Source organism: Fundulus heteroclitus, unplaced genomic scaffold, assembly GCF_011125445.2.
Source record: "Fundulus heteroclitus isolate FHET01 unplaced genomic scaffold, MU-UCD_Fhet_4.1 scaffold_375, whole genome shotgun sequence".
In the NCBI taxonomy this organism is placed as follows: Eukaryota; Metazoa; Chordata; class Actinopteri; order Cyprinodontiformes; family Fundulidae; genus Fundulus; species Fundulus heteroclitus.
This window is the reverse complement of record NW_023396787.1, coordinates 78547-102702: the sequence shown is the minus strand read 5'-3', so window position 1 is coordinate 102702 and position 24156 is coordinate 78547. Positions and strand designations below refer to the sequence as shown.

The following is a 24156-nucleotide window of genomic DNA, read 5'->3' as shown; positions in this document are numbered from 1 at the left end:
TGTGCATTTGTATTGAGTACCTCTGAGTCAATACTTTGTAGCAAACACTTTTCACTCCAGTTACACCTGCAGGTCTTTTGGGGTTTGTCTCTACCATGCTTCCAAATCTAGAGTTTGACATTAGGTGTTTTTACACTGCATGCCCCCCCCCCCCCTCCCCCCTTGTGTTTCCACTGTATTTACCAGGTTAAATACAAATTTACAGGGTAGAGATGTAACCTAGGTGTTCATTCAAAGTATGTTTTTAGGATGTTTTAAATGGTTGTGTTCTGTAGCACAAATAATAATAACAATATAATAATAATAATAATAATAATAATAATAATAATAATAATAATAATAATAATAATAATAATAATAATAATAAATGTGGATATTTAACTGGTCTTTAAGAGTAGAGGTATTTTTGGCTTATGCTCCGTTTGCATATATCTTTCAAGTTTTATTTAACAAATACATGTAAATGCTACGAAGCTCCTCTGACATTGAAGTGATTAGAATCTAGTTTTGCAGAGTAAACACTGTGAACTTTTCACACATTTATGGTCGGAGCATGGGGTTTTAATTCCAGAGGATAAAAACAGTAGACTGCTTGCTGTCCTTAAATACAAATTTTTTGTGGCACTAGTGGCCCTTTTTATTGAAGGTACGCTGACAGGAATGGGGGCAGAGAGAGAGAGAGAGAGAGAGAGAGAGAGAGAGAGAGAGAGAGAGAGAGAGAGAGAGAGAGAGAGAGAGAGAGAGAGAGAGAGAGAGAGAGAGAGAGAGAGAGCTGGTGAAGATTCTCAGTCATCCAGGTCATGGTCTTTCAAAAAAACAGGTAAAAAACAAAGCAACTGGACTGGTTTTCCGTAGTTGAAGACATTTTGCTTCCTCTCCAGGAAGCTTTCTTAAGTCAAAGTCTGGAGTAATGTGGAGTACCAAGCTTTATACGACTGCCTAACAAAGGCCTTGTAATGGCTTAGATAACATAAAAACATGTAAATGTCTGTTTTCAAACTCAAAGGCACACACACAACACATTTACACATTTAATAGCATATTCAAATATTTATACAATTGACCATGAAAGAAGAGCACTGAGGACATCCATTTTATAAAAGGTTCCCCATAAACTGTTCTTCCATATTTTTGATGTGCATTTTGAAGTGTAAAAAAATCTGTGCTATGCAACATCTAAAAGCAAGGAAATACGATGCATTTGGTGATAGCTGGAACTGAACCTGGGTCAGATGGGCCAAGTGCTGAAGCCACTGTGCACACTACCCCTGCACAACGAGCACACCCTGATTGTTACTTTTAAATACATAATTTACTATTATGACCAGTCCCATGCCTAAATTTCTTTAATCATAATTCACGTGATTAAATACGGTGTTTTCCTGTAAAAACAACTGGATTATTTTTACAGTGTAGGGTAGTATACCCTGTGCTGGTGACAGAACTTTCTTAAAGTTAGTTTAAGTTTATTTGGGCTTTTATATATCTTCGTCTGTCTGTCTGTCTGTCTGTCTGTCTGTCTGTCTGTCTGTCTCTCTCTCTCTCTGTCTCTCTCTCTCTCTCTCTCTCTCTCTCTCTCTCTCTCTCTCTCTATATATATATATATATATATATATATATATATATATATATATATATAAAAACACATCCTTACATACTCACATATACAGATACACACAGACACACACTATCACCAAATGCATCTTATTTCCTTGCTTTTAGATGTTGCGTAGCACAGATTTTTTTACACTTCAAAATACACAGCACAAATATGGAAGAACAGTTTATGGGGAACCTTTCATAAAATGGATGTCCTCAGTGCTCTTCTTTCATGGTCAATAGTATAAATATTTGAATATGCTATTAAATGTGTAAATGTGTTGTGTGTGTGCCTTTGAGTTTCAGGTCTTTGGAGAACGACAGTGTGTCATTGTTTTTCATCTGAGCGGCCATGCAGTTTGGAGGAAAAGGAGGGGGGGAAGCGATCAAGCACATGTTTTTTTTATTTTATTTTTTTATTTATTTCTTTTTCTACAGAGAACAAAATGCCCATGACATTCCTGCTTGTTATTAGGCCAGTAATTCCTCCGGGAGGCTCACAGATGCAGGACTAATTTAGCCATAACCCCAATGCTGACCATCCATGTTTGTACAACACATTTTATTCAGGTTGGCTCAAATGCCAGAGGCAGGGTCCAAAACCAATCTATATGAAACATATATATATATATATATATATATATATATATATATATATATATATATATATATATATATATATATATATATATATCAATTATTTTCTTTAAAAAAACATCCCAGTGGGGGAAGGAATGCTACACTGGTCTAACTAACAATGAATGTCCTTTCTTTTTCAAAGCCAGCTCATGTGCTTGAGTGCTTGTATTACCTAATGCTGCATGTGAGCTGTCCTCCACCATAGCCTAGAAACAAGCAATTATGTTCCTAGAAATCCCCACAAAACTGGGGGAAAAGAGAAAAAAAAAACAAATCAATAAACATTGGAAACATTTCTCCCCCATCATGATCAATAGTTTGGTCAAAAACTAGACCCGCAGTTCTTCTTTTAAAGCCCAGAAGTTTCTTTCAGACAGTCCTTGAGACTGCCAGATGTCACATTGCTTTTTATCTGTTATCAGTCAGGTAGAAAACGAAAGAGCACAGGCTCTGGGGAGCAGCAGCTCTGGGGGAGTATTTCATGAGAGCACCTGAAAGGTTATTGGTTGGATGCATTAAGTACAGCTGAGGGGTTGTTTGTCTCCTGAGTGGAACGAGGACATGGCAGGCCACCAAAGCACTCGCCCGCGAGTGCTTTAGATTCTGCCTGCCCTGGCCCGGTCCGGGAGGAGGGGTCGGGGGAATTAAGACGGCGAGTGATTCTAATCAGAGGAGTCGAGTTGAGAGCTTTCGCAAATGATAGCTGGACAGCATCAACAGTAATGCTGGTATACCTTCCTGCTACTATGCTTATTAGACCGAGCTATTCAAACTACAGCTACTGCGCAGGAAACCTACTAGACTAAGGATTTTAAAAGTCAGAAGGGGAGATGAAACAAATTGATTGGTTTTTTTGTATTTATTGGTGAAGTATGTACATCAAGAGTTTTGCAGTGCCTTGCAAAAGTATTTCTTTCTACCTTAGTTTAGATGGAAGGTCATGTCTTGGTAGGTTTGGAGTTTTGTCCTACTGTTTCCGTTAAAATGACGGACCCAAAAACAGCTTTGTTAAACGTTGGGATATTGTTTTAAAGCCCAATCCTGATTTAATATATTCACAATTTTCTCCATGAGCTGTCTGCTGTGTTTCTTGGTCTTCGTGATGCTGTTTGTTCACTAATGTTCTCCATCAAAACTGGGGTCTTTCACAGAGGCTAAGTTGCACACAGGTGCAGCCGAGATCATAAATGGATGACTTCAAAAGCCAAATTCTTAAACTGGGTTTTATTCATGGGTGTCAGGGTAAAGAGGGATGAAGACAAAGGCACAGCCTACACTTTTTTAAATTTATTTATTAAAATCTGTTAATCCATGTCATTTCCCCCTGCCTACACATTCATGGACTACTTTTTTTTAAAAATACACCACGCTTGGTGGGTCTAACGTAAAAAAGAAAATGTGAAAACGTTAATGGGGTAGAAACATATTTGTACAGCTCTGCATATCCATCTTTACTCCAGCTTTATCCAGGAAACCTGTTTGATTTTGAGTTTTGGAAACAAAGCATATTTGCATAAATTGCAGGGATAGAAAACAAAATCTTAATAACAACGGCAGGCCTGTTGTTATTTACCGTGAACGTAATGTAATTCAGTTGCAAAGGCGAGCATAGCATTAGAGCTGATGCTAAAATATTCCCTATTGTTTCTCATTTAGTTTTTTTTTTTTTTTTTTTTTTGGGGAGGTTTTATGGAAAAAATATTAGATCTGAATACATAAAAGTGTGCGATAACAAAAACATCATCACTAAACTAGTACGCTACACCGTCTTACGATGTTTGAGACGGAATAATATCTAATAATGGTGGAGCCAAAGTTTGAGATTTGGCTTGTTATCTGGCAAGGGTTTTCCCCCCTTCAGGCTGTTCATTATTTAGAAACACCTGTGATGTGATAAAAAACGCTTCGCTGAGGGTACAGCTCTCTTTCAGCCAGTATATTTTGTAGGATTAAAATCTCCCAGCCTGTAATCATTTTATCAGCACCGTGCTCAGACGTACAGGCTAATACAAAGCGTGACTGGAAGTACAATCAAACTGTCTTTGAGGGTTAGGCTGATGCATCATCTTAAGGCCTCCGCACGACAATACTTTGTTTCATCTCACCCCCCACCGACAGCCCAAAGAAAGCACTCAACATCTGTGATGGATGCTCTTGAAATCATGCACCCGGGGGTGGAGGTACAGTTATGGTAAAAAGACAAAATGTACGCTACTTTTAAATCACATTCAGGTGTGGAAAAACACATATCTGCGACGCGAATAGTTTTGGAACGGAAAGGAAGCTCACGTGGAAAATAAGTATACCCTTGATCTTTTTTATAGAACTTCAAATTGAAAATGAAGGCCAGATCTTGCTAGTTATGAACTGATGAACGGAGCATCGGTAAGTGGGACCACCTTTGTAAAAGCAGCGGTTTTGGCAACCGAGGAGGAAAAACATTTGCAGTGACATTAAAGAAGCACGTCTGGCTGTCCATCATTGTAGCAAGGTATATAAAGCCACGTTTCAACCAAACTGAAGTCCATCACCATGTAGTGGGAAAGACTATTCACAGCTTAAAAAACAAAAAAACAAAACACAGCTTCAGATCTCCAGAGGGTGTGGAGATCCCAGCGAATCCACTCCAAACTCTTGGTTTATCTGCAATGCTGAGAGACATTGCAGATAAACCAAGAGTTACATCTCAGATTCCACAAGCCTTAAAAAAGTTAAATGTTAAAGTTAATGAGTTAAAACCAAAAAAAAAAAAAACTTAAAAGGTTTGCAGGGTTGGAAGACTATGGCAGCATGAATGGAAATGGAGGAAAACGGAAAATGGAGTTGGAGTTACTTGGATGATTTGGTTGAATGTCCCGCTACAGAACCAATTCAACTTGAACTTAAGGTCAAAAACTGATTTTATTAAGGTTCCATAACTCTGGTGATATACTTTTTTCCCCCCGTTTAACCATTTGGGACTGAACTCGTGATTACTTTGGTCAGCAGAGCCTTTGGCGTTGGGATTCTGGCATCTCTGATGCTGCTGCTGCTTTTGGCTAACCTTTTACTTTTTGTTACATCATGAACATTGAACTTAATCAAAACAACTTGTAAGTGAGGTCTGCAGTGCTGTAGTTCTGGATTCGTTGGTCACCCCCTGGATGAGCCACTCTTGGAGTCATTTTGGGAGATTGACCACATCCGGGCAGGTTCCCCACTGTTCCACGTTTACACCATTTGTGAATAGTACCTCTCCCTGTGGTTTGCTGGAGTCCTAAAGCTTTAGAAAGATTATTTTTTTTCCCCGCCACTTAAACATATTTATAAAGCATTCTATAAAATACTATGTTTTGAAATGAGTTTTATTTAAAATATGCTAAATTGGGCACAGAGTGAGAACAACCTCTCTGTTAAATTACAGAACAAGTGACTAAGTGTCAAGTGTTTAAATGAAAACGTTTTGGGGCTAACCCTAACTGTATCCATATGGACGGAAGCACATGACACCGTTTAAACTTGATCAGGATCAAATGGTTTCTATGTAGGCAGATTTCTAGCTGCGAATGCACAAAAGTTCTCAGCAGCAGGGTGATGCCATCTGCAGACACGCTCATTCATTATTTAATCCCTTCTTCCATCAATAGGAATACGACCCAAAAAATAAACAGAGTATGTTTTCAGTGTAGCATTTAATTCAATATAAATTGCATTTTCTAGATTATTTTTTTTCTCTCTGATAGACATCTATGACACACACACGCTTCTTTTGATAAACATGAGTACACCACAACATGAAATGAAGCCAAAAAGGCAAAAGATGTTATAAAACATGAGAGGAGAGGCATCGTGCAACCTCGGGGATGATTCGTCCTTTTGGCAATTTCCTGTCTATACATGAGAATGCTGCCAGAAATATGAAAAAAAAAGTAAAAAAAAAAAAAAAAAAAAAAAAAAAAAAGTAAAGGTAGAATAGACCGCTCCTGCATTATAGCATCAACCAATCTCTGAAGCGCAGCCTGCTCTCTGCTCGCCAGGCAATTACACACAACCTGTTGAGTGTTGTCCCGGGAATGCGGTCAGCAAGTCACTGGAGAATTAATGAAATGCCAAAGTGGAGGGAGAGAAATTGCCTGTATAACCTGTCCTCAAGGTGCCCTTGTGGTATTTCCAAGAATAAGTCACACAAGAGGAGAACATATTCTGTTTCAGCAGCGCTGCTCCCACACTGGAATAGAAAGTTGTGTTTTCTTTAACTCATAATCTTCATTTCCCCCCCCCCCCCCCCCCCCCAGTCATCTCTAGAATTGAATGCAATAACAGGGTTGCTTCCTCAGTGCTTGAGACACTTCCACATTTTTTGCAAAGGTCATGGACAGGAAGAAATTTAATTGCATGCCTCAGTGTCAACCCCTTTATTAAAACAAGTCATTATAGCCCGAAAAGACCTTACTCCAGGTCTTACTAAAGTGATATTAAAGAGCCTTTTTCTTTCGCCACTTCCTGTGGTGAGTTAGTAGCAGATGGTTGAGTTGTAAAGCCTAAAGGCTCTGGCAGTGGCTCATCCTTATCTGCGGCTTACCTGATGGGGCTCCCCGAGGAGTCTGGGTCCCTGGCGGTGACCGTCCCTATGACTTTGTTGATGGGGGCGTTCTCGCTCACTTCCAGTAAATACATGGGTTTGGAGAAGACTGGAGGCTCATCAGCGTCTTCGACCACTATCTTGACTGTGGCTGTATCCTTGAAGGGTCCGCCGCTGCCGGGCTCCGAGCGAATGTTGGTGGCTTCGACCTTCAGCGTGTAGGCTTTCTTGCTCTCGTAATCTAGAGGCTAAAAGGACGCACAGACAAACAAGGTGAAAAGGACACTTGTCATCAACTTGCATCAGTCCCATGATAAAAAGTACGACACGTGAACTCTTCAACTACTGAACAGCGTTTGCCTTTCCATGTGATGGTACAAAATAAGTACTGTATATACAGCGCCCTGTAAAAGTATCTCTGTATCCCTACACTACTTCTTTACATACAGCATATAAGAGATGGTTTTTTTTTTCATGTGTATTTGACTTTGACTTGGCTTTGATCATGATTATGTTTGAAACATATATCATGGAGCCTTTTTCTGAAAGACATTTCACTGATTTGTATTTGTTTATCCAGTGTAAGGTCAAAAACACAAGTATTACAAATCAGGCTTAAGAAGGCTGCATTCATCATATCAGTATGTCAGAAAAAAGTGGGACAGCATATTTTCTTTTAATTAGAAGTATCATAATAGGAATAAACATCCTGTCTGGACAATCCTGAAAAAGAAAAACCATGTGTTTGGAACTTCTCACCTTTAAAAAAAAATCAAATTGATGTGAGTCCATGTATGAATAATGGAGATTTTAGAAAAATGGTGAACAACCAAAATTTTGTGTTGTCTGGCATTGTTTTGTATGTGAAATGGCTCAGTATCAGTTTTACCTCCTTTTTGTCCACATCCTGATGCCCAAACACAAAACATTTCATACCAATGTACTTAAACCACTAAGTTTTTTCAGTTTCTTTTTTAGAATTTGTCAAGAACTATGGAGATATAAACTATCTTCTAAAATGTAATTTAATTGTATACATTCTGTTTTCAATATTTTTTACACACCATTTCCATTGATACTGATCCAATGATATTAGCATTCATTGAAAATAACAAATCAGGACCCTTGGTCAAGCAAACTAACTAAGCAAAGTTCTGCTGTTAAATATTTACTGGAGTCAAAAAGTCTTGTGACGATGTAGTAGAAAATGTATGTCCAACAGCTCGATTTGAACATAGAACCAACCGAGAACACAAAGGGACAAAAAGGTAAAAGGGCAATTTGAGTAGCACAAATCTCAAGTATGTACTGTAAACGGCGATATTTAGTACAGGTTTTTGTACATTAAAAGGTATTTCTTTTTTCCCCCAATACAATTGTTTTTGGAAATGTCAGTCTTTTTCCATAAAGGTTAATTATCTTGAGCAATGCCAAATACAAAAAGAATTGTTTGATGGATCCACACTCTGCTCAGAAACAGCTTCCTCTGCAGTTCAGCAGTTGTTCATGTGAAACTTTCCACTGATCAGCATGAGAAATATGACTTGTGAGAATTAATTTTTATTCCAGTTCAAGCTAAGGCCTAAAATGCCAATGCATTATGTTCTAAATATCAAAATTAAAACTGGATGGCATAAGCCCTGTTGTAGTGAGATTGACATGCATTCTCAGAAAGACACTAACCATTGGTTTTAGTACAGAGTCTGACTTCTAAAAGCTTCATCTTATCCTACAACATTGCACTTTAGAGCAGAATGCAACACTAGGGTTTATTCACGATATGAAATATTGTTCATCTAGGTACAAAGCGTGTGAATGGAACAGGAAGCACAATATCTTTGTGATACGGAGAGAACTCTGTGACTCCAGCTTTGACTTTGATCAAACAGTGGCGCGTGTTTTCAAAGCTGCAAAACCTGAAAAATACGTTGCACTTTTGAACAACTTAAAAGGAGAAACTCTTTGCTAATACTTGCGGCGACGGCAAATTAACAGTTTCACACCGCTGTCAGCCAGCCCACACAAAAACACAGACATCTGCTAATTTTAGATCATCAAGAAATAGCGTAATTTACCAAAGAGAAAATGATTCAGTGCACTGGTGATTTAACTGCATGTCTGACACATCTTTTTAATTCCTTTTTCCAACGGAAGTTCAGTATTTTCTTTACTGATGGCTTGTCATTAATATTTAAAAGAGAGAGGAGAGATTTTTACCCTCTTGGCATATCTGAGGACTATTACATTTTCACTCGGAATCACCTCTGGTCAGTTTTATACTAGTAGAATAATGGGATCAAGTCACTTCCACACTCCATAACCAGAATTTATAGGGAAATCAAAACGGGCCTTGCCGCTTGAAGGCACTGGGACTGGCTTGGGGGGGGGAGAGAAGAAGAGTAAAAGGAGAAAAATGAACAAAACGAGAAATGCATCTGGCCAGAGAAATAGAGCTCGAGTAAAGGGGATTGTCCCTCAGGTGGGGCTAGGTCGCTGCTGATAGCTGTGCGGCAGAGGGGGCATGTGGGTGGGTGGGTGTCTGGGGGTGCGGCTGTGCGACAGCAGCGGCAGCAGCAGCCGAGGGAATGCTGAACGCGACCCAGGGCTTTGACTTCTACACTCCTTCAGCTCTGGCGTCAGGGCGATCGTAAAGAGACCAAAGCCCCCTGAAGCCTCTCGAAGCCCCACTCCTCCACGGTCGGAGAAGCTCTTTGGAACTCTCTCATTATTAACCTCCCCTTGCACCGCACCTCATCATCCTCCCCTTCCCTCAACCAGCCTCCTCCTCTAGCCTTCCATTGCTTTCCCTCAAATCTTACAGTGTGTGTGTGTGTGTGTGTGTGTGTGTGTGTGTGTGTGTGTGTGTGTGTGTGTGTGTGTGTGTGTGCAGACAAAAAAAAGGACCAGTTAGAAGCAGAATCCACTGATAACACTATAAACATCTGCACATGGAGTCATGGGTGACGCCGGATAAGGAAAGGGTTCTTGTAGCTTAGTTGTCTATACACACACACCTTGTGCTACAATTTATTGTGGCATTTTTTATGCCTGATTGTAAGCATAAAGAATATACATTACTGAGGCAATCAGAGAAAGGTTAATTAGGGACAACAACTGCTCTCTTTTTTTTTCTGTGAAGTGTTTCTTCTGCTTAATGAGTGATTGCTGTCCCAAAAACAGGCAAGTACTAAAGTTGCCATTGCAAATGAGCAGAACTGCACAGTTACAACCAGCAAGTAAACAAATATTGCAGGAGACTTCTAAAACTAACTAATTGACCTACTGTGGCCTGGCCTCGATCCTTAAAGGAGCATGGCGCAAGACCCAAAGTTTTTGCAAAAGTGTGCCCCCTCTGGTGACAAGTTGAAATGACACTAGTGTTGTGCACGTGAATGGGTATAATGTATTTTGATGTAAGAAAGCTATAAATATTGAAGTTAGCTCATGTCCTCTCACTAATGAGACTCAACAAAGTACCAGATCAACAAGAGCATGCAACGCGTCACACCCACACACAAGCACAGAGAATTCGGCCTGAATCACTCCCTCATGAACTGGCTATTCCAGCCAATAGAGGCAAATGTAGTAAATAGAGGATAGCTCATTTTACACATTCTGCAAATGTAAGGGCATGTGTGGAAAAGAAAACAACAATATCTAACATGAAAAACTTACACTATGCACATTTAAAAGGGACGTGGGTTTGCATCGAAATAAAATCATGTCAAGGAATCCTTGTTCTGAAACACTTCATGCTGGTTCTGCTCGTTTGCCACAGAAGAGGATATCCATAGTCACAAATTTGAACATTAGGAGTTTGACTTCCCAGTTTGTTAGTAGTTACATCACATGGAGGGTAGGCTGTGATGTATCTCCTAATGTCCTGTAGTTGTTGTGAATGATGTTCGGAGACATCGATCATTAAAGCGCTCCACAAATCTGGCCTTTATCACAGAGTGGCACAGTTTTGAGTGAAAGACATCAAAGATCTTAAACAAAGTTATCCACAAGCCATCAAGGGGAAACAGCAGACGTGTGGAAGTTGGTGCTTTGGTTAGATGAGATCAAACATAAACGTTCTGGTTTTGTTCAGAATACAAAAAAAATGAACACCGCACATCCCCATGAGAACACAGTTCTAATGTAATTGATGGCGGTGGCAGCATCATGCTGTGGAGATGTCTTTGTTCAGCAGGAACAGGACTCTAAGCAGAGTGAAAGGGGGGTAGATGGATCTAAATACAGGAGAGTCCAGGAAGAAACCCTGTTGCAGGCTGTAAAAAGACATGGGTAGTCTGGTCCACCATGTGTAGCGACCCTAAACTTGCAGTCAAAGCTACAACAGAATGGTTTAGATTGAAGCATATTCATAAGTTAGAGAAGACCAGACCTAAATCCAAATAAAAATCATACAAAGCCTAACAATTTGTCTTGTTTTGCAAATGCTCACTATCCAACCTCCCTGAGCCTAAGCTTTTTAGCAAAGAACGATAGACACAACATAGTGTCCAGATACCCATTGTGGATAGATACAGTACACACACTGCTGATCTTTCTTTGTTAAAAAAAAAAAAAAATCTACATGTCTTCCTGCTTCACAATTAAGCTCAATTTTGTTTTGGTCTACAAAAAAATATATAGAGTACATCAAAAATTGCAGTTATTATGTGAACTGATGTACTGGCACTGTAGTACAATGCTTATTGACTACTGTACACTTGGGTCCCAATTCACTGTTAGTTTGTGGGTCAAAACCCGAAACGTTTGGGAACAATGGCACAAGAAGATCACGCTAGTACGGCACCACCACCACAGTTATCACGTCTCGTCTCCCTTCCTTTAAAACCTCCACAATCAAGCCACACCAACGCAAACAGACCCCACTCCTGCCAATCCAAATATAAGCTTTAATATTCTGGCCCTGCAGTGAGAAACAACCATGACCCCGTCACTGCAGTCATGCTCAAAACAATCTGGAACGTCACTTTCCATTACACTGCACGTTTATGTGCCATTGAAGACTTTGGTGAGAGCCCCGCACGGACCCTACATGTAATATTAAAACCGTAGTGTTATATGTAGTGACAGGATCTGTCATACTACCCAGAATCAGTTAATTTCAGGTTAAAGTGCACCCTAGCCTTAGAGCTACACACTGCTGTCCTTTAACATCAGCTTTCCTCTGTTTTCCAACAGCAAGTAGACGTTGCCTGAAGTGTACTCAAAGATTATATATTTAGTCTTCAAGCATTCCATAGAAAAGTAATGGGGCGTATTTCAGAGCTGTTTGTCATCAAAGCAAAAGGCTTCAAATTGATTCTGTTAAAACGGCTTACCATGCTTTGCTTCCCTGGTATGAAAGCGCTGCGCTAATGTTCTCACACGACAGCGTGTAGAAACAACTCATTACGTTTGTTTCCGATGGCCTAGCAGAGAGCTAAAAAAAGGAGACGGGAGGAAGGGCGGTTCTTTGACTGTCGCTGGCAAATTTAATTATGCCATATTCTCTTTTTAAGAAAACACTGTGGTAAACAGCGTCCTTAATTACCCCAGCTATGTTTAATTAAAATAATTTTCACTATCAATTACCAAATCAAATAAAGCATCTATACAAGCCGCGTTTTGTATGGCGCAGTATAATATCCTGTACGCCGAATCAGAACAGAAGCCCCGTTTTGGCCTGGTGGAATTATTAATTCATTAAACAAACACTGGCGGGGCTGAATAATCCAAGGAGGTTATATTGTTATTAGCATGCACGGTGCGGCTGTCACACGGCTACTGCTGACTATCAGGACATTCACAAATGCAAAAGGAGCTTTGTGCGGTTATCAGACATACTGCTGTTAAAACGACTATGTTCCTGTAGACCCCCATACTGTGTGAGGTAAAACAGGCGTTTAACAATGTGAATTAACTGGTAGACAGAATAACAAAGATCAAATCATTTCTTGTGTTTTCAATTCCCTCAACAACAGTTTTAGAGGAAAAAGGTCTGCATTTTGTTTTGAAAAAGCACCAGAGCCTCAGCGTGTCAAAGATTGGCAGCAACCTTGATTTTTAATCGTTTCATTTATTATTTTTTGCTGTTGTTGTTTTTAGTGGGGGGGAAGTCTGTCTACTTCTTTTTGTCTGTCGGACAAAAGAAATAGTTGTTTGAAAGACTGTTGTTGAAACATCATTACATAATTTATTTAGAAAACATTTATTGTGGACTTTTGTGTGTGTGTGGTACCTGTGTGTGTGTGGCGGGGGGGCGGGTTGTGTCAAAAACATGGCTTCAACACTGACCTAATCATTTTTTTTGTGTGTCTGCAGACAAAAGTATTTTTTTCCCCCAATCAATAACTGTAACTTGGTAGGTTACAGTTTAGAAATGAACATCTTCATTTAGTGGGATACAGTTAAGTACAATATTTAAAAAAAACATATTAAAAATGGGATTCACATCACACTGGTGGTGCAGAAAATGTGCTCTGAGTAGGAGGAAGTGGTACACAGAAATAGTGAAAGCAGAGAGTAAAGATATTAAGAACGTACTAAAAGTTTGCTTGACATTGATTCACACAATGAAAAAAAAACAATTCAGCACTTAAAGTGGAATTTAAAATGCCACAACAATCCTGGTGAAATTTCCTGCAACTTGCACTGCCAAAGTTGTGCTAGCATAACTAAGTGCCAAAGACCATACAGATGCATGACTGCAAAAGGAAGAGCAGGAAAGGTACAGATATAACAGGTATATACTGCATTTAAAATGTTAGCACAGACTGCCGTACTGTCCGATGTAAACAGGCACTTAACAACGAGAATTAACTAGTGAAGTTCTAATTTCTTAGAAGGAAGTGAGTCATGCAGTGACTTGGACACATTCTTGTCGCAACTGAGCTAACATCCCCCCTTGCATGTAACCCGACAACCCCACTGTGTCTTTCTTTGGCCCCAGTCAAGCGTTAGCATCAAATCAGCATGTACACGCAGGCCATTTAGAGACTTGAAAGTTCACCACTGGCTGCAGGGGTGAAAGCTCAGCATCCCTCTAACATCCCTCGACAGGCCTGGGGGCTAACAGATAAAAAGCTTAAATCTCAAACAGAAAAGGATTTCTGCCCTTCGTTTGCCCATTTCTAAGCCTCAGATCAATAGGATCAAATCTTGCCACAAAGATCTCATATATTTTAAACCTTGCATTAGATGGACATTAAAGTTAACTGAGAATCTTTTCCCCTGTCCAGGTCGCAGAGATAACACAGAGGGAAGGGTTAAAATTAGAACGTGCGAGAAATGCCTCACCACATATTTTCCCCACATATTATCAAGCAGGCTTTGAATAGGTACAGTGTCTTCTAAGATGTATCCATATCCCTTGAATTGTTTCCCAATTTCACTGTTGCAATGATTTTTGTTCCCTATTCTTTGAAAAATAGCTCCAGCTGAGTCAGACTTGATGGAAAGCACCTGAACATTAATTTAGAAGTCTTGCCACCGATCCTAAATTGAATTCACGTCTGGACTTTGGGCCATTTCAACACATGAGTACGCTTGGATGTAAATCATTCCATTATACGTAGCTCTGCCTGTGTATTTAGTGCTGCTGCCCTAGTTGAAGGTGAACCCTGGGCCCAGTCTCAACTCTTTGGCAGCCTTTAACAATGTTTTTTTTTTGTATGCCTTGTGTTATAGCTCCATTCAACTGAGCAGTTTCCCATTCACTGAGGAGAAACTGTTGATTTCTACTGATTTCTACTGTTCTCCAGTTTTGCATTGTATTGCATTTAAATGACTGTCGTCATTTCAGCTTTTGACTTTTTGCTCTCTCTCTTTTTCTTCATAGTAGGTACAGCTGGTCTGGCGTTCTGTTAACTGTGACATCTTCCAGGGAAGACGGATCACCCGCTACTACCATCTAATATAGAACAGATTACTGGATCAATGTGTGCTTCTGTGCTTTTTTGTCTGTCTTGTTGTGTCTCTGTTCTGTCTTCTGTAACCCCAGTCGGTCGAGGCAGATGACCGTTCATACTGAGCCCGGTTCTGCCGGAGGTTTTTCCTTCCCGTTAATGGGTGGTTTTTCTTCCCACTGTTGCTTCATGCTTGCTCAGTATGAGGGATTGCAGCAAAGCCATGGACAATGCAGATGACTCTTCCTGTGGCTCTACGCTTCTCCAGGAGTGAATGCTGCTTGTCGGGACTTTGATGCAATCAACTGGTTTCCTTATATAGGAAATCTTTGACCAATCTGTATAATATGATTGAATTTGACTTTTTAAAGTGCCTCGAGATGACATGTTTCATGAATTGGCGCGATATAAATAAAATTCAATTGAAAATTGAATTGAATTGAAAAAATGCCGCGCTACAGCATGATGCTGCCACTGAATTTAGAATCAGAATCATTGACCACTATGGGGATCGTGTGATCAGGGCGATGTGCTGAATCTTCTGCCAGACGTATCGCACGTACACCAAAATGTTTCGTTTTAATCTCACCTTAAAAGAGCACCAAAGTAAACTTGAAATATTTGCCGTGCCCACTGCATAGCTTGAGGCACAATACAAATGGGTTTGCTATGGTAATGAATAGACATTTTATATAGGCAGCAAACTCAGAGAGCAGCAAAGAGCAAGCAGAGCAGACATGGAGAACATTGGAGTCTGTGTAGAACATGACAGAGAATGTTTCCAGGACCACTAGCGTTTATAACATGTGCTGGAGACCTTATGATTTTAGTGTTATTTGTTTTGCAGTCCATGTTGACTGTAGTGGCACTGTGTTGCTGTCCCGGAAGATTGCCTTAACTCTTATACTTTCCACCTACGCAGTTTATTGTTCACACTTCCACAAAGTCGCACAACACGTCCTTGGGGTAATGTTGTTTTATATGACAACACAATGCCATTGCAGATTTGAGTGATGTTCGGCAGCTCTTAGCAGACACTGAACCAGCTCTGACTCTAGACCTGACCGCTCATATCCATCTGTCACGTATACCACACAAAGGCGTACACGTCATTGACACAATCAATGACTTTGATGTATTTATCATAAATATCAGTCAATATCAGTCAAAGTCTGACTCTAATCTTAGCATCTTAAATTTAAGCTTTAGTCCTGTGTATAATGTGGAATTTAGTGATCTAAATACCCAGTGGCGAGCAATGACATCTAGGCAATAACCTCTGAAGCGTCTGGCCTGAAGGAAAAACACCTACTTCATTGGTGTCATTTGATTACTGGGGGTGTAACGTAATATCATAGCATGGGGGGTTTGCAATATAAAAACGCCACAGTATTTCTCGCCATGATAAACTTTGCCCCACGAGGCGCTAACAACTCCATGTGTTGAAGTAAAAACTAGCTTGTATTATGGATGTAATGCAGTGGATTTTAGGGTTCTAACCCACAATCTATCGTGTATTTCTGTCTGAGAAACTTATTTTGAATAGGAGACTGTTCTTGAGTTGTCCTGCTGTTTTGAAACAGTCGGCCATTACGGATTTTGGTTGCTTTATAGAAAAAAGGAAACTGGTTACAGAATGACAGACAAGCTAGAAACGGTTTGTAACCAATGCTAGCCAGGAACAATGCTAAAGTTTTCATCTGCTGTGAAGCTTCCCGTTGATGCTAAACTAAAAGTCTATCCCGCATCTTTCAATGAGCTGGGGCGGCACTTGACCATGTCTAGTTTAAAATGTTAAGTACTGAAGCTAGTCAAACCTAAATAGGATAATACTGCACTGAACATAATCCTTACAAGGCAGGTTGAGATTTTAAAACCTATATTTTATTTGTGAAAACCCAAAAAGGAGATTTACAATGTGTTTTAGGCATTAGAACCACTTAATGGAAATGGAGAGACAGACTTCTCCAAAAAGAGATGTAGCGTTTTAATATCCTAAGATCTCATGTTGCACCTCAAATTTTAGCAAAATTTCCCCAAAAGCAAGTTTCTTGACAGCTGACAAGGAAGGAAGGCTTCAGGTGTCAGCATTCCTAGCGGTGTAACATCAAAGATAAAAACAACTAGCGACCACAAGGGAGTGTATCTTATTCCTCTCATATGTGACACACATTAAATGTCCATAGCAAACATGATAGGTTAATCATTTTATTTCATTGGTGCTACAGCCCTATGTTGAGGAAGAAGAGGGCGATTTATTCTTGACTTGGAATAAGGGTTCTTAATCTCAGTATTTTGAATATTACCAAAAGTATTTGCTCATTTGCCGTCACAGACTTTAACTTCACTGACATCCTATTATTAATCCATATGATTTAATATGCTGGCCACCAGCTCTATGCAGGAAAACTAGCTTCAATTATTTATGGGTGTTTTGACCATTCTTCCAGTATTTGTATTTGGAAGGTCAGACACTGATGTTGGATGCAAAGGTATGGTTTCCTATTTCTATTCTAATCCACCGCAAAGGTGTATATTGAGTTGGGGTCAAGATTTTCCACATGACATCATACAGTCAGTTGATTTTGGGGGCCAAATAACACCTCTGAAGAATGGTCAACCACACATTGAGCCCCTCTGTACCAAACGTTTTTTTTTTTTTGTTTTTTTTATTGACACTACTGAGAGAACTGGGGGGATTTTCTATATATAATTTTTGTCACGTACTATGTCCTGTTCAATATAACCAGAGACAATATATTTGCTTCTCTCTGCGGTTTATAAGGTTCAAATGTAAACTTTTGGGTCTTACCTTTTTTAGCCTGAGAATCCCTTCTTGTGTTTGTGCATCTGTAACGATCTCGAAAATGCCCAGGTCATCTCCCTCTATGATGTTGTATGTCGACTTGGCGTTTTCCCCGATGTCTCGATCATCCGCCTTCACCTTGCCGCCTGTCTTCCCTATCGGTAGGTCTTCAGGGATTCCAAACTCGTACAAACCTGTGGACGAAAAGAGCCTTTGGGTTTCCATAAATCCTAATGAAACTACCAAATCTTACAGTGTAGTGGTTCATTAGGATATATTACAGCAGTTAGCGCAATTAACTTGCTGTGCAAACATTTATTTTGCCTAATCATAAGAAATACACACGGCACATCTTTTATTAGATTCAAGGCCTTTGGGGTTGTTAAGTCGCTTACTTTTGGTGAACTTGGGTGGATTGTCGTTAATGTCCGTTAGCGTGATGGTCACGGTGGTCGTTCCAGACAAGCCACCCATATGACCTCCCATATCTTTAGCCTGTATCACCACCAGGTACTCCTCTCTCATCTCCCGATCCATCCCATGGAGAGCGATTTTTATGGTAGCTGCAGGTGGAGACAGTTCATAACACAAAGACGCAATTAACAACATGACTGCTTATACCTCGCACATCAAATTAATGATGCTCATGCGAGTATGCTCAAGGATGCGCAGGGCAAAGATGAAAGGCAAACGGTAACATTTGTGCCCACCTTCGTACTTTGCAGGGTTTTTTTTTTTGGACCACAACTTGAAAAAACAAGGAAAGTCATACTAAGCAGGGACAAAGAATTCTCCACAGGTTATTCTCATTTTTTCTTAAAAGAGTGCTGCATGTGTGAGCATAGAAAGGTGGTCATGACTGATCCGGTCCCATCCCTGAGAATCAGCTGTTTGTTTTCCAATGAGTTGTTCCGCCGTCTGGAGTCATTTGTATTCTGATTGAGTGTGAATTATGCTGTCTGTCTTGTATAATCTTGAATATTGTATGCAGAACGGACCTTATTGACTCTGCCGCAGTGCTGAATATAAAAAGGGCTCAGCACTGGCATATATGGATAATCCACTCAGGAAGCAGAGGCCCGCAAGATCATCAAATGAATATAAAACCCCTCATAAAAGCCAGGCTTTGGCATGACACCCTGCCTTGGTCTTGAGCTCCCTCAGACAATGATATTATGCTTGTCTTTGATGAGAAACATGGGAGGGGTTAGATGCTTTCAGTGCCTGGATGTTTTTTTTGTTTTGTTTTTTTTGCTTTTCTGTTTTTCCTCAGAAAAGCGGCACAATTCAAGGGCATTTTTTAGAGGTCAAACACAAAAGAGATGATCTCTGTAAATGCAGAGGTGAGGGATATGGAATAAAAAATATGACTGCATGAGAGAACAGGCAATACATAATAAACACTTTTTAAATCTTGGTGGGTTGTTGGTTTAACACAACTTTTCTGGACCTTTAGAACCAATGACTACACATATTGGACTTATTTATAATATTTTGCTCTTAGTTGTTTAACTAGTGTTCTTTGGATAAGGCATCTACTATGCCTTGCAAAGGTTTTTATACCTATTGAATGTTTTTTTTACATTACAACCACAAAACATTTATCTATTTATTTGGGGTTACATTTCAGTGTTGAATGAGTTTGCTCTACATTAAAGACACTATGAGAATTGCAAAACCACCACTGTGCATGACCCTGAACTGACCCATCTCCTTGGTGAAACATGGTTGTGGCAACATCAACCTGTTGGAATCGCTTTTCTGAAGATGGGACGGGGATGGTGGTTGGAGTTGAAATGGAATATCACTTTTATATGAGTCAGGAATTTAAAACCCGCCTATGCTTTTCTTTCAGCGCAGTGATGGTAGCCTGTCTCCAGCGGCTAGCAGACTAGAGGCAGCTTACACACTTGACAGGTTGCCTGTTTACCAGTGGGCCAACAGAGGCGCAGAGCAACAACGATGCACATGTCCTCTCTCTTGCTAGAGTGGCTAATTAAGCTAGCTTGCATGACTTTGTATGCCGAAGGGGGGGGGGGGGGGTAAACCCTGCATTTCTGCATTTTATTTGGCTTGTCAGCATCACAGTGAGTTCAAGCATAAATCAAACTCAACCTAAGAATAGTTTCAAGAAAGGAACGTTAAAGTTTTGGATTGACTGAACCAGAGTTGAGACTCATGACAAATATTGTCATGAGTCCATTTGTGGGATGTCGACAGACTCCAACCAAGGAAAAAGTGAAAGTGGAAGAGTTCACTGAAAGTGAAAAACAAATTAGGACCTCTTTATTGTGGCCTTGTTTCTGTAGTAACAAAAAAAAAAAACCTGGCGTTTAAGATGTTTATGCACTTTTTTGATTTTTCCATCATTATATTGTTAATATTATTTTTTATTCCCCATATTTTTGTCATTTTTATGTTAAATTAATTTGGCCAGGTGTTTGTGGCTTTAATTTATGTCTTTTTTAAAAAAAAAATGTATTTCAGTGTCATTTAAGTTTTATACCATCAACCAACCAGAGACTACCTGTTGCCTATATGTGACACATTTACAGTGGTGAGAAATGGTTTATCCTCAGATGACCAGCGATGGTCATGGAACTGGAGGCAACTATTTCAGAAGAAAAAAAAAGATAAGTTCTGATTCTAAATTCATAGAATAATTCTATTATTCATAAGAACACAGCTGCTGTAGCTAAAGCAGGAAGAACAGTTGACAAAAAAAAAAGAACAGAAATGTGAAGGCTTTTATTAACCACTCCTATCAACACAATGGCTCCATTGCTAGAGCAGAAGTAGAGCTGATCATTAAAAATTGTGTAATTATTTTTAATTGTGCTGTTTCCCAACGTATTCAGAGAAAGTTCTTTCAAAAGCAACCCGAGATGTTGTTTTCCCCTAAACAGGGCTAAAAATTACCCATTGCAGTCAGTGGATTCATCATAAAAGTCTTGGTTTGTTGTCTTTCATTTAGGATCTAAAATGCATGAGAATAAGTTTTCTAAGCATTTTTCCCATTCATTTTTAGGACATTGTACATGGTGAATATCACAGACATAAAGCTACATCTGATTGAATTTAAGGTGTATTCTGCACTGACTTGGACATAAATCTCAAATTTTAATATAATTTATTGAGATTTTATGTCAAGAGGAAACCATTATTTTCCTTATACTTCCCAGTCAAGAATTTATTCCTGTCTCTGCAGCAAAAAAAAAAAAAAAAAGAAATCCTTAAGGTCTGTGGTTGTTATGTGACCCTATGTTCAACAGGTATCAATACTTTAGCAAGGCACTATATATGATGAATGTGCCTGTTAGATATAGCAGAATTTCGAGGCAGACTAAAAGGGCTCTGTTGAAGCTTCTTAGGTATTTGCTTTAAAAGTGATATCTCAGTCAAATGCACACACATACTATATATATATATATATATATATATATATATATATATATATATATATATATATATATATAATGAAAAATAGTTAAAAAGCAGTGTCTTAGCAACTGTTGATCTTTTGTCATGAAACTGAACACAGTAGGATTCCATCTTAAACTCCCACAATCATACATTGTGAGAACCAGCTTTGTGATGCTAAAAAACCCACAGGAAAAAAAAAAAAACAAAGAAAAAAACTGAAGATACCTCTCTAAGCCTATAATCCTGCTTCCTAGTGCAGGTCTCGGATGTACTTTTTCAGGTATCTTAGTGTTGCTTCGCTCTCGGATTCCTTCCATTTTCAAAAACTCCTGTTTTTAAGATCATTTTGAAGCATTTCTGGGATTCTTATCACATGCTTTTTTTTTTTAATCAAAAGCCTTTTCTTTATACGCCAAATGACAAAAGGCCACCCCTGACCATGAAATTGTATAGTGGTTAATCCCTATTGATCCTGTGAACGCAAGGACACTATCTTGAATAAAGCGGTTATTCACACAGTGAAGGTAATATTTTTGTTAAGCCTCTTAAATTAAACCTTAAATTCTACTCCCGAGTCACCTTTAAGTGTTTCGTTTCACACATATTGTTTGGTAATGTTGTGAGGTTCTCATAAGTGAACGAGTTTAAATCAAACTGATCAAAGGAACATATGATCACAGTTGAGTGTGTGATTCAGTTTAAAGGATGGAAGTTCAATACAGGTTTATAAATACCCAGTGTTGTGGGTGTATATATTTATTTTTTCACTTATTTTGAGCTGAACGTAATTCTTAAAAAAAACTGCCTCCGTCAACACCAGGATGGATTACAGTAATGCATTTTACACAGTGATCAGTGGGTTCTCCATCACCAGCTGCAAAGTCCACAATACTGCTGTACAACTGCTAACTAGCACAAGTAAACATGGACACATTTCCCCTGTTTTAGCTTCACTCCTCTGGCTGTCTGTACATTACAGCATCCATTTTCAATCTCTTTCATTTGTTTTTGGATCTTTGTATGGCCTAGCCCCGCCTTACCTTTTTCAGCTGCTTGCATCCCTACAAACCTTGGCGCTCTCTCAGATCAGCTGACCAGCTGCTCCTGAGTGTCTCCAAAACTAGGCTTAAGCTCAGGGGGGATCATGCTTTTAGTGCAGCAGCTCCTAAACTGTGGAACAAATTGCCCCTCCATCTCAGACAGGCCTCCTCATTGTCTGTTTTTTAAAACCCTTCTTAAAACCTATCTATTCTCGTTGGCTTCTAACACTTTGTAAAGGGCTTATTTGATCTTCTTTGGTGTATTGATAGTTTTTATCTGATTTTATGTGTCCTACTACGTTTTTGTTTCGTTTCTTGTTTTAATTCGCTCCTGTTCTCAATAGCATCGTTTGTCCGGTCTGAGGCGTGTTAACTCTGCACAGCAGTTTGGTCAACTGTGGTGTTTTAGTGTGCTCTACAGATAAAGTTAGATTGGACTGGACTGGAAAAGTCTTTCAAACTAAAAACATTTGAAAAATATTTAATACAGTTTTAACTATACAGTTTGTTGCAGTTGTTTCGAAGCCAATAACTTAAGCCATTATTGCCTTTTACAATTTCCGATGTTTGATTTGTTTCATCTAATATAGATGGCCTCTGAACTATGTCACAAATGTAACAACCCGTATGTCAAACTGATCATTTGATCAGTTCCAGAAATGAAGGAGTGTCTGCTGAAATTCAGACTTATTTTCATGCAAAAAAGGGCAAAGACACAACTGAATAAGTTCTCCAAATGGGACATTTGCAAATAATGGTAAATATCAGGATCCCCGGGCGTTTGGCTACTTATGGTAGCTGTTTATGTTTTGCATTCTTAGTATTGTTCATCCTTAAATCCTTGTTTCTGTCATTAGCTTTGTTTTCTGTTCAGTATTTATGTTAGTAGGGTATTCTTGTATCTGTTAGATTCAGTTCCTGTGTTAGTCAGCTTCTGTTATTATGCTTTTAGTAGTTCTGTTAGGTATTTCCATTCTGCCTGCCCATCCTTAGTTTAATTAGGTTTTTCCTTCATGTATGTCCATTCATCGCGTTACCTTCAGATCCAGTTCTCCCTCTGCCCCTTTCAGCTCATAGCCCCCCTCCTTTCCTTCTGCTTAACTGCCTTTTACTCATCTCACCTGCGTTCATTTGCTTCACCTGCTGCTCCTCCCGTCGCCCCTCCTATGTATTCAGTCAGCTCAGCCATAACCAGTTGTCAGGTCCTCTGTCAAACTACTCTGTTCTGGTCATCTTGTCATGTTCTTGGTTTCTGCATCCCTTTCGTCCTGTCCAACATATTCTCACTCCCAGCTTGTCAAAAGTTGATGCTTGGACGTGGAGTGCTTACATATCGTTAATCCGATTGCACCTACTGTGACCTCTACACCCTCCAAGTTTGCTACAGTTGCACTTCCTGTTACACCGCAAGGATCTTCTAATGTTTTTTGTGTACACCACAAATAGAAAAAAAACAAATGCAAGGGCGACATTTGTACCGCGCACAGCGAAGTGAACAGTACGTAGCACACTTACTCACATGCTTGCAACGAGGAAGGTAGGCCACCTCCCTTCCAGTGATAAACACAGATTAATCAGTAAGTGCAAAAAGAGCAACACAAACAAGACACTCAGTGTGTCACACACACGCACGCAAAAAGATGCTCAGACTTCCTACAAGCAGCAACACTCTCATCTCTGTTGATCATCATTAATTATTCAAATTAATTCCTAATCACCGCGAAGGGAAGATAGACAAACACTAATTTCCATAGATATTTTCCTCCACTTTTTTTCTTTTTTTCTTTTTTTTTCTTTACTTCACCGACCATTAACCAAGTGATGAATTGGGGCATGATGTTTATTTATTTATTGAACCCGTTTCATTTCCAATGTGTCGCTGCAAGTGTCAAACGCATTCTAATGGTTGTTTTCTTCTTACCTTTTATTTGCCATTAACATTCATTAAAACATCTGGCTCTCTTGAATGAGCCATCTGCGAGCGCTCCTGACTCAAACAAAACATGAATGCTAATCCTCAGAATGTCCATTCAGCGCGCTTCCGCGTCGCTTGCTGCGGATGCTTGGGGATTGTGACACCTACTGCATGCCGGGGCCCGGGTTCTATTTGTTGATCCAAGTGCTCGTTCTAATTATGTACATAAATTCTGAGGCTCCCTTTCGTCAAACTTGTTTATTGTGTTCTGT

The 24156-nt window shown here is 39.5% G+C and overlaps 1 protein-coding gene across 1 annotated transcript in view; it reads right to left on the bottom strand.

Moving 5' to 3' along the window:
• Nucleotides 1–24156, bottom strand: part of LOC105937502 (cadherin-8) — a gene marked incomplete at its 5' end in the record, with an annotated part of 110046 nt that overhangs the window by 13680 nt on the left and 72210 nt on the right. The window contains 3 exon segments of the mRNA XM_036130708.1: nucleotides 6800–7047; nucleotides 17513–17700; nucleotides 17902–18069. Of these exon segments, the coding sequence (XP_035986601.1) occupies nucleotides 6800–7047; nucleotides 17513–17700; nucleotides 17902–18069 (604 nt within the window).